Source organism: Lutzomyia longipalpis, chromosome 1 (genome assembly GCF_024334085.1).
Source record: "Lutzomyia longipalpis isolate SR_M1_2022 chromosome 1, ASM2433408v1".
NCBI lineage: Eukaryota > Metazoa > Arthropoda > Insecta > Diptera > Psychodidae > Lutzomyia > Lutzomyia longipalpis.
Genome location: NC_074707.1, coordinates 26,647,574 through 26,659,145, shown reverse-complemented (window position 1 = coordinate 26,659,145; position 11,572 = coordinate 26,647,574). Strand labels below are relative to the sequence as shown.

The following is an 11,572-nucleotide window of genomic DNA, read 5'->3' as shown; positions in this document are numbered from 1 at the left end:
ACTGATTATAGAGCAGATCGGCAAATACGATTGTGGCGGATAAGAGGATAGAGGCAACGATGAAAACAAACAATTTTTTTGGTACATCAATATATCTTTTATTCAGTGTGATTTATATAATTTAGTATGAATTGAACACAATATTTGTTGCATTTATCATTAAAATTGCACTATGGATTGGTTATACTTTTTATGGATTCTTGAGAATATCATTCATAATATTCCTTACATAATTTTCTATCTGTGAATAATCAATTAAGGTGCTCCTGATCATGTCTACTAACATTGCTGGCCACAGCTGTTCTAGTCTGTGCAATTTTTCCACCGCATTGCATGTGTTCTCCATCATTATGGAGAAGTAAAGTCTCCCCTTTTGACGGACTGCTGTCTCCTCTTGAAATGAAGTGTTATTTCGTCGCCACTGCAATGCTTCCTTTCCCACAACACTCTTTAGTGAAGCATCCGCCTGCATAAGCCACTCCTTTGCGCTCTTCTTACTTGCCAGGCATGTTTCATCTAGCCGAAGTCGTGTTAGGAGTGGTGTTAATAAACTTTCTGGAAGGGACCACAGTACCAAGTCTGATAAACCCGAATATGCCAACTCTGCTGTTGAAACTTCATCTGGAGTTACATCAGTACCATTAATCTGCTTGAGGCCCCAGTGTGAGAGTCGATAGATAGCATAACTTCGCCAATTTTTACTACAAATACCATTTCCTTCTGGATCTATGATGAGCGAATTGATTCCTTGAATTTCTGCCAAGGCATTAAGTTGCCCAAGACAATTTATATTAGTCTCTCGGAAAATAAAGTTTTCTGCATTAGGGAATCGAATTTTGACTTTGTTGAGAATTGTGGAAATATTATTAAAGTTAACATAGCTAAATTTTACTGTGTGTACATCATTCGCTTTTTGGACATTCCACTGTTTGTCAATAAACTTTAGTGCCCCTACTCCATACACATTCAAATATCTTCCGCATATTTCTATTAAATAATCTCCGCCTTGCTCTCTTTCGCGATCCGATTGTACTTTGTGAGATTTTGCTGAATTGTTGGACAGATTGCTAGCACAAGATGCAGTTGATGCGCTCATTAAACAACTGTTCTTTGCGGTTTGAGCACGAATTGATGTACCTTGGAAATATTTCCTGGGTGGATTAGCACTCTTCAGTTTTGTCGCACGATGATCATCTGATGAATTACTCATCATTGAAGTATCAGATTTGAATGATGTAGTGGAAAGATTTGATTTGCTGTCCGATTGATTAACATCATCAGAAATGGGTGACTTATCTGTATCATCAGGAGGAGATTTTATCTCTGGGCTTGGAGTCTCTAGCACATTCGATGTTTCAGTTGATTTAGTTATAGGCTCATCACCAGTAAGCTCAATGACTTGAGCTGGTAGAGCAGTATTTACTATGTCACTATTAACAGGGGAATCGGAACCTACTTGCTCAGGGTCTTTCGTCTTGCTTATTTCTGTAAGGACTTCTTTTTCAAGATTGTCACCTTTTTCTGGAAAATCCCGGATATCTCGGTGGACGTTTTTGGTCAGTTTCTTATGAGAATCTCCATCTTCGTCAGAACTGATGTAACTAGAACAAGAATCAATATTTGGTCCCAAACTTGATCCAGATGATGTTTTTTGTGATGGGTATGAGTTGTCCAGAAATGGAGCTAAAATTGGTGGAAGTCTGAAAAAGTCATCTGCATTTACATCAACGGTGGACGAAGAATTCTCCTGAGAAGAACATCTAACATGTTTCTTTTCCTTTTTCTGTATTGATGAAATTTTTTGACGAGATGTCTTTTTCGACGATGTACAATCAGATGAAATAGTCTCTATTTCATTTTCTTTTGGTCCAGAACTTACTGTAGAATGAGAACTTCCCACCGCTTTTTTAGCCAAACGGTTCAAATTGGATTGTTGCGATCGTAAGAGCTCCCAATTAGTTCGTGCATTAGATATCACTTCTTCTCGTCTAATACTTTGCCCTACATCGCTACTAATGCTTACATAGTTGGAATCAGAAGTTTCTTTATTTTTCCTCCATGCCATTGCAGCTCTTCTAACTTGTTCAGTCACTTGCATTTGACTGAGCGATATCAAACATGGCAAGTAGCTGACAAGGAATGATACACAATCACCCGCAAGAGACACAGGATTGTTTTCAATGGTAACTTCCTTAAGATTTATGGCTTTAGCAATGCAGGACATTTCTTCGACGCGCTGCAGATCATTGTGACATAGCCAAAGACGTTCCAGACTGCGAAGATCGTCAAATCCAGAAATTCGTTTTATACGATTGCGCTTGAGGTTAAGTTCTTTAAGATTAAAAAGCCCAGAGAAATCATTAGCACTGACATGACGTAACTGATTTCCAGCCAAATTTAATGATTTAAGTTCCTGAAGGCGACAGATTTTTTGAGCAATGCTAGAAATTTTGTTACCATGAAGATCTAGCACACGTAGTGTATTTCTCAATGATACTATACCGGATATATCATGAATTCTATTTTTTCCCAGAAGTAACACTGTTAAGCTCCTAAGTCCGTCTAAGTTTGTTATTTTGTCGATTTGATTGTCATAAAGATCGAGAAAGACAAGATTCTGCAAACTCAAACTAAAGCCATTCATATCAACTGTATCTGGCATTGGTGGGATGTTGGTTTTGCTAACAGGGAAAGTATCACTAATAGCCACGGCGCTTCCTGGTCTATTTTCCTCTGTAGCTGCTGGAAGGGTGTTTGTTTTTCCTGGAGGATTTCTTTCCGACATGTTTGATTTACCTAGGAGAGTTCCTGATGCAAGTGCTGGAGCCATGAAACTATTAGATCTTTTTAGTATGTTTTTCTGATTCACTGTAAGTAAAATAGACTTTTGCACAAGTGGAGTTACAGGATTTGGTGATGTGAATCCTGTTGTTGAGTTTGTGTAACTTATGCCGATAGAACTTTTCATTGAATTTATCAAAGGCGTGGGATTAGTAGGCATAAAACTTCTAACTGGACGTTGAGTCAGGTGGAGTTGTTGTCTAGGAACAAGTTTCCCTGCAGTTGGACCACCTGTTGCCGATGTCTGCGCTTGTGAAGGTGGTTGAGGATGCTGTGCAGATGGCTGAATGTGTGACTTATTCAGATGATTCTTGTTAGTTTCTGGGACATCTGTAGATGTTTCCAATTTCTTCTCCTCTTCGATTGTGTCTTGAGGCACATGGAAAATATTAATGAGATTGTGCTGTAGCGAAAGCAAGCGCAAGTTAGGTTCATTTTCAATAAAGGGAATCATGGTCAGGCCCCGTCTATCCAAATTGATCCGATCCGGAAGTTTGAGTTTATCTTGATCTGTTCTCCGAATTCTGCATATTCCATTTTGTGTTTGCATCCAAGATACTCCATATCCAGTTGAGTTTTTCTCATCATTTCCATTAGCCAGCTGAACATTTCGGCGGGATTCATTGAGTTTTTTAACTAGAGCAGAGCTCAAAGTGCTGTGAGATCTCTTGGCTAATTTACTATTTCGACAACCTATTTTAGGCACTACTGACTCAATTTTAAGTAGTGTCTGGGCAGTGGGCGTGTTGTTAACTAAAATCGCAGATTTACCTCGGATTTTAGTGGCTGGCATTAGTTAGTAATAACAATAAAAAAAATTATAGTTATGAAATGTTCTAATTTTTACTAATTCCAAATTTTTGGATTATTTTTGGTCTATGATCACAAAAACGACTTCCCCATGAATTGGGGCCATCTTTTGTACGTATTACACACCAAAATATTCTGAATAAGTTTGTTAAAGAGTGATTTTGATAAAATTTTCACAGAGAATTTATAATTTTCTTTTATGGACAAGTTTGTTTATTGAGGTTATGTGCCCTAATCTTAAAAATTCTTGTAGGTTGCCATATGATGAAAATATTATTTTTGCTTTGGATTTTTAAAATAATTTCATTTGATTTAAAATATTAAATGAATTTTACAATTATACCAAATCAATTTTTGCTAAAATACAACTCATTTTTAGCATTAAATATCTCTTTTCCCTCATATATTTTTAAGATATAATTGATGCTATTCAACCGCTTACAGATATGACAATACCATAGATATGAAAACACTGCTAGAATAACATAAATACTGAACGTACCCAGTATCCAAGTAATACATATCAAATGCCGCCTAATGTATAGTCATCATCGTGGTTATTTAGTTCATTTTAGGACGACGTCGAACAGGATAGATGTAATAGTAAAATTCACGTCAGATCGGGTTTTGAGGACTTTTAAGCAGATCATTATTAGGGTTATTGAATTTGAAAAACATTTATGCCTCAAAAATACTTTCGTTAACTCTTTAATTCAATCTCATCTCTCATCATAGTCATTTATTGGCCATAGCGACCATAGTATATTTTTATCAAAATTTCTTGTTTAAAACATTTAAGTTATAGGTAATGTTACAGGTTAAAAATAGATTAATGTAACTAGTCTTTAGAGAAACCACTGCGGGAATGATTCCAATGAGTTCAATGAAAATTAACATTTGTAGGATCGAGGTTTCTAACCTCAAAATTTTGACATTGATTTTCTCTCAGAAGAAAATGTTTTTCCAAATTTCCTTTTGGCCAACTTGAAGTAATTGAACTTCCCTACATAAAGATGTAGAATTTGACACGAAGTAGATTTTAATTCTGTGGCACCTGAAAAAAGTCGAATTGGCCACTTTGTCCAACAAAATCCTCAAAGGGTTAAGAACATTTTGTACAACTCGTTACAAATATTACTTACGTTAGGTATATTTTGCGAATGCGAATATACTGCATCATGTATGGATCGTCAGCCGGGTAAGAAAGTTAATGGCGGCCGTCGCGGCGAGAGACTGAATTCTTTGGAGTGTATTTTTGTGCTTAAATAAAGTGGAAAAGACAATAAAAGTGGTGAAAAGTGCAAGAAAAGGTAACCAAAGGGATAATTACTAGTGTTTCATTGGACAAAGTGTTGATTTGGGGTGTGAAACTTGTGGAAAAATTTCAACGCAAATGTCAGCAGTGTCAGATCAGGTACAGCATCTTCTAGTTCTTTTTGTGCTTCTTTTCTGCCACAAAAGCGGTCGCTGACTTCTTGGAAATGCACTAAGACGTCTGGCCGTAGGCTTTGTGGATATACTATGCAAAACTAATTGGGTATTTTGTCTTCTTTGCAGCGAATGAAAGGACAAGGAAATCAAGGTGAGGCTTTTTTCGTGACGTATACACTAATGCCAAAAATTGCGGCTACACAGTTCCGGGAAGCTCTGGTGTTCGATGCTAAACATCTGATCTGTATGACGAGCTTAGCAAGAAATCATTGAGAGTGTTTGGGTTAAGGTTTCATCTCTTCTATAGTACATTTTCCCTTATTCATTGCTTTATGCCCGGAAAAATCGGTCAGACTGTACTATAAACAAAGACTTTGAACATCTTGAGACTCCCTGGGCTGCTAAATATTTCTCGTCGTTGAAAGAAATTGCATGGTAAACGAATAACGTATAATATGGTCGGAGTATTTGCTTAATGATTAAGATTGTGTGGCGTTCGGTGAACTTATGACGATGTGGAGGCAGAGATCGACCGACCAATGCTAACCTTCCGCAATCCTCCATCGGCATGTCAATCATCTTTCTAAGCACATCAATTGCGGGCGCCGGGTGACTCACAAACTGTTGTGGTATGATGCATATGGGAAAATTACTTCCGGTCTGACCTTTTCAGTCTCTTTGGGTATCACAAATACAGTCGTTCGTCTGCCTTCTTATCTCTTCCAGCGAGTTCCGTAACTATTTTCCCAAAACGCAGAAGATATTGCCTAGAAGCCCCTTTTTTAAATAATATTTTCCTTTTGTTGGAAAAAAAAAATTAATGAAGAATTTGACTTAATAATAAATCCAAATTTTAGGTATTAAGTAGTTTCATTATACTTTACGAAACAAAATTGAAATTAATTTTTTTGTATTTCAATCTTTTAAAAGAAAATATACTACTTTTAATAAATTGCTATATCCCCTAAAATGTAATTCACTATACTTATTATTAAAAGAGACTGTCATTTGAAACTAGTAATTAAAGCAAGTTATATTAAAATTGATATTTTTTTTCTAAGAGGATTTGAAATGTTTCGATTCTATTGAATTTACCATCGATACATTTTTTTTTAACCCATGCTAACGAGGTCATAGATCTTCTGTACCTAGGACCTTCATTTTCTAGAATTTGACTAATAAGCCCATAAGAAATATAATTCTTGAAGAAAAAATTTTTAGCCCCCATGGGGGCGTCGGTAGACACCGTATGATATATCATACGTTTAACGAAAGGGGGTTGAAAAAATTCAATTTTTTCTCAGTGTTGAAACAAAGACTTTAATTTATTTAAATGCATAAAATACATAATTTATGTTGAAATTAAGTATTCTGGCTAGATTTTGGACCAGAATTAATTAATTGATCCATTAGAAGTCCAATCCTTGGGTTTCACAATCAACTCACCGCGTTCTTGTAGAGTTCTAGCTCTAAGAATATGGAAACTGAACTTGTCGTGAATCCCACAGTTATCCTCATCGCAAACAGTTGCGTAGCCAGGAAGTAAAATAACCATCTTATGTTGCATGGTTTGCTCTAGGACGGAGACTTCTGGTGAATAAGCTGACAAGTCTCTGGACAGAGCCGGATGTACTATCCTTCTTCGTTCTCAAACCTACAAAAATCAAGATTTTTCCTAAAATTTTCATATTTCCTGGTATTAGATACTTCTTAATACTTACGATGTATCTGATTTAGCACTTCCTGGCACTCCTAATCACTGCAATTTATATTTTCATTCCCAAATCCTTAGATCTTCCCTCACAGAAATAAACTTGCACTTTAACCTAAAAAGTACCTCAATTCAATCAACGTATGATATATCATACGCAGATGTTTATCGCGCAAAATAATTAAATAATTTGCGGCCGGAGGCGGATATTTTGGTTAATTCACAAAGTTTTATTAATAAATAAGAGATTTTGCACAAAATATTACGGAGAAAAAGGGATTTGTCACTTAAAATACACACATTTTGGTTCCCGGACAACATTGCAATTGGATACACACTTAGATTTTTGTCAAAAAATAACATTATTTTATGTTTTTGACACCCAGAAAAATTAATATAAAGAGTTAAGGGTGTATAAAAGTGGAAAACACTAACCCGGATGGAAAATTTTACGAATTCGCGTCACAAAAATTAATCAAAAACTACCAATTTTGCGTATGATATATCATACAAAAAGTGAGGATGGGTTAATTGCAGTCATTACAGAACGATTTAATTGAAACGTAATCAATTTTGTTAGAGCACGTTCTCTATGAATAGATTTTCATGGAAATTAAGGAATTAGCTTTCTATTGAACAAACATTTATGAGATTTCTGTATAATAGAATTATCTTTAAGATATTGGTTTTTGAATTGAAATTAAAACTACTAAATCCGGAATTAAATGAGACAGCCCAATTAATATATGTAGTTAGAATCGGGTGTTAATTGGGAAGTTTTTCAACATTTTTCTTATAGGCAATTTCATTTTCATATAGGCAATGAGAATTGCAAAAAAATCAAGACTTAAATTTATTCAAGGGTCATTTTAGCAATTTTTTTTTGTCTTTTCTGCTACGTAAAAGTCAAGACTCATCTATTCACCGTTCATCTCTCGTTTCATACTCATTCGCGATGCGATATATGCTGTGGAATGTTTTCTTGCTTCTCTTTTGGCTCCCTGACGCCACCGTCTTGTGACTTGTCGAGAGCAAAAGACAAAGCAAAAAGAAAGTGTAATGGAGAAAATGTGGAATGCAAGGTTCATTTGTAAAATATATACATATATAAAAAAATCTAGATTACAGCGATGAATATGAAACATGGAGACATCAACCGGGAAATTATGTACCATCGGACCACTACAATGCAGGTGTGTTTTCTCTATCAAAAAGGGGAAATAATTTTTTTTAAAAGTAAGAGATTTTGTAGTATAGGATTGTTATGAACCAAATTTCAAGGTTAAAAAATTGAAGAATGTATCACATAACTTGGTCTCAGCGTAAGAACTGCAAAAAATATACCTACAGAAGCTAATTCTGCATCTGTAGACACTCTGTCATTTTCTCTTTTAGCCCACAACACTCTAATGAAAAAAAAAATAATGTTAAAGAATTTATTTTACCAACAATTATCTGAGAAAACTCAAACATTATGTCGAAATGATTCAAAGTTAATTTTTGAAAGTTATGAAGATTTTTTTTTCATTTTTAAACAGGAGCTCAATTCCAATATCCCCCATTTGGCGTAAACGATGGCACCTGGTCGAGCGGAAATGAGAATTTAGCAATTCTAGGCGGTTATTCACAGCATGATAACTATGGCGTCGACATGTTTGGTCCGTCCTTTGGACAACAATCCTCCTATAATTATTTCCCTGGCAATGGGGACTACAATACATGGGGTACACAGCAGGTTAATTCGAATCAGGGAGGACCGCCACAGCAACAGCAGCAACAACAACAGCAGCAGCATCAGCATCAGCGCAAAGGCATGCAACATTACGATGAGTACTACAGAGATCAGGGTGCGTACACCCATGATGGCATCAAGTCAATGGAGCAGGGAATGCAGGGTTTGGGATTGGAGAATGCACCGCAGCAGATGCACCATGAGAAGGAGAGCACATCAAATACTGTCAATTCCAAGGCACCCCACCACGATCACAACCCACATCCGCCGAAAGAAAGTATCCCCAAAAAGATGACATGGGCCTCAGTGGCCTCACAGCCCGCCAAGCCACAGGTTAGTTAATTTATCATAAGATTGCTTTTTTGTCATTGCTGGAGAAGTTATTTTTGATTTTTTTTCAATCAACACAGGTGAACACAACAACGTCGACGGTGAAGAAGAAGGGCCCTGGAATGCCGCCACCACCGATGGTTCCTGGTAAACATAACCTTGACATCGGGACGTGGGATTCACCATCAAAGAATGGACCTAGTATGATGGTGCCGCCCCCCGTTGTGACGGCCCCACCGCCACCGGTAGTCCCGTCGCCGCTGGTGAATAATCCAAAGTCTTCAGGCGGAGGACAGCACCAAAATCAACCACCAAGCTCTTCCGGTCCTCACCATCCGAGCATGGGACCGCCGCCACAGCAGCAACAGCAAATGCACTCAAATGTGGGGCCACAGCAGCATGGGCCCAACGATGGACCAAACACTAATCAAAATATGCGCCCCGCCTGGCCCAACAGATCTATGCAAGGACATCCCAATATGGGAATTCCACCTCCACATCAGCGATCCATGGGACATGGTGGACAAGGTTAGTACTGTTCTCTGTCTTTCTCCTATTTCAAAATATAAATATTTTTGTCTGGTTTTTGATAATGTGCAAATTGCTTAAAGAGATTTTGTTAAAAGTTTGGGATGATATCATCTTTCTCCATACTCTTTTTTTCTTTTCCCTTCTCTCTCTCTGAGAATCATATAAGATGTGATAGAATATGAATAAATATTGCGTCAAATTGGATTGGATGCTTCAAAACAGCCAACCAAGGTTAAAGACATGGAGGAGAAATAATACTAAAAAATATTAATAAGTTTTCATGAAACATTTAGCACAGATGCTGAATCAAATATTTACTTTTTTTGTTGATATTTTATAAAATATTCAATTTTATTCTTCATAACATAATAAAAAAAATGTGATAATGGTTTAATAAAGTAATTGTGAAATCACTAAACAAGTACGTACAATAATTTAGCACAAGCAGCATTTGATTGTAAATTAAATTAAATGTACCTACCTTTTTTCTTAATTTTTTTTTAAAAATATTTTTCATGGAATCTCTAGAGAACGAAAATACTGTAATCACATGAGGCAAATTAGTGCGTTTTATATAAAATTCCTTTGTTTGCATTATACTTGTATAAACTGTAAAAACCAAATAAAACAAATTAACAAGTATAGATTGATTTTATCGATAATGTATTAGTCATTCATATCGCTGATAGATTGCTTAATAAGCAGAAATTTTTGTTAATAGAGCGTTGTAGAAACGACCAATTTAGACAATTTTTTCTTACACAAATGTAATATATGTATGTATAAATATCTTAATGGGACAATTTTGTGGTTTTAGGGCCTCCAATGATGATGTCGGGCGGATATCAAGGACCACCACCGAGTCATCAACAAGCAATGCAACCGCCACCGCCACAGGGAAAAATGCCACCATCGTCACCATCAGCATTGTCTGCCAACAATCCGAATGTTTTGGAGCAATTGCGTGATAAGAATAACTACAATCCTCTGGAGCTGGACCTCGATAAAGTGGCACTGGCGAGGTAAATAAAATATATAAATGGAATGAAAATTTGTTTATTCACATTAATCGTTTTAAACTTTTTTTTTTTTAATCAAATGATTGTGGATAAAATTTTACGAGAAATTGCTGATGAGAGTGTTTCATTGCAGATTTTTCGTGATTAAATCCTACTCTGAGGACGATATACATCGTAGTATTAAATATGAAATCTGGTGCTCCACTGAACATGGCAATAAAAGACTCGATCAGGCCTTTCGTGAGCGTGAACGTGAAGGTGGTGTAGTGTATTTGTTCTTTTCCGTTAATGGATCAGGGCATTTCTGTGGTATTGCGCAGATGATGAGTAATGTGGATTACAATTCAAATTCGAGTGTGTGGTCGCAGGACAAGTGGAAGGGTACATTTAAAGTGCGATGGGTATATGTGAAAGATGTACCAAATATGCAATTACGGCATATTCGTCTTGAGAATAATGAGAACAAAGCTGTGACAAATTCACGTGACACGCAAGAAGTTCCACACCCGAAAGGTATTCAGGTGTACAAGATTATTCATGCTTTCAAGCACACTACGTCGATTTTTGATGATTTCATACACTACGAGAAACGCCAAGAGGAGGAAGATTCGCGCAAACATGTAGAACCACCACCCAGTTATCATTCATATGATCGGCATTTTGGCAACCACAACAGCTCATACGATAAACCACATCATGGTTATGAACGCGGTGGTGGCAGTGGAGGCTACGATAAACCCCCCATGAAAAGCTACAATCGAGGTAAATGTTTATTAATTAAACTTTTCTTGAGAAATTCATGTCAAATAGAATTTTAATTATCTACGTCAACTGATTGATTAGCGTAAACCTCTTAAATTTCAAAAATACGAATTCATTAATTTTCATTAATAATATGAAGACTTTACTAATTTGGTTTTTCCCAGCAATATCTTGTAATACTATAAAGATTCACATGCTTTTAAGCTTTGAGGTGCAATTAATTATAATTCAGAACAATAATCTGAAGGCGCACATTGAAAGAATCACATCACAATTTACGTCTGATTTCTCACATTTTGTTATCTTTTATTTATTCATATGGTTGTGGGGCTAATTTTATAGTTAAATCAATTTATTGTAAAAAGTAATATTCAATTAAGTTTAATTTCATCTCCAACACGAATA

General features: G+C 36.2%; 2 protein-coding genes across 6 annotated transcripts in view; one reads left to right on the top strand and one right to left on the bottom strand.

The window, feature by feature from the left end:
- Positions 1 to 82: 82 nt before the first annotated feature.
- On the bottom strand, positions 83 to 4,416 carry LOC129797438 (uncharacterized). The gene has a single exon (XM_055839994.1). The coding sequence runs from the start codon at positions 3,632 to 3,634 to the stop codon at positions 191 to 193; it is 3,444 nt and encodes a 1,147-aa protein (XP_055695969.1). The 5' UTR covers positions 3,635 to 4,416; the 3' UTR covers positions 83 to 190.
- Positions 4,417 to 4,832: 416 nt separating this feature from the next.
- Positions 4,833 to 11,572, top strand: part of LOC129797492 (YTH domain-containing family protein 3) — a 149,289-nt gene continuing 142,549 nt past the window's right edge. For 3 of the 5 annotated variants that reach the window (XR_008751337.1, XM_055840140.1, XM_055840139.1), the window contains exons 1-7: positions 4,833 to 5,065; positions 5,209 to 5,233; positions 7,915 to 7,986; positions 8,332 to 8,858; positions 8,936 to 9,383; positions 10,204 to 10,408; positions 10,539 to 11,167. Coding sequence is in view for 3 of the 5 variants with exons in the window: in XM_055840140.1 (XP_055696115.1) it covers positions 5,045 to 5,065; positions 5,209 to 5,233; positions 7,915 to 7,986; positions 8,332 to 8,858; positions 8,936 to 9,383; positions 10,204 to 10,408; positions 10,539 to 11,167 (1,927 nt within the window). In the remaining 2 variants the exon portion in view is untranslated. The remainder of the gene's footprint in view (positions 5,066 to 5,208; positions 5,234 to 7,914; positions 7,987 to 8,331; positions 8,859 to 8,935; positions 9,384 to 10,203; positions 10,409 to 10,538; positions 11,168 to 11,572) is intronic. The other 2 variants (XR_008751338.1, XM_055840142.1) reach the window with 1 other exon arrangement.

What these genes read in the sequence shown, in the direction of transcription:
- LOC129797438 (XM_055839994.1), bottom strand. Translation starts at nt 3,634, where the DNA reads ATGCCAGCCACTAAAATCCGAGGTAAATCTGCGATTTTAGTTAACAAC.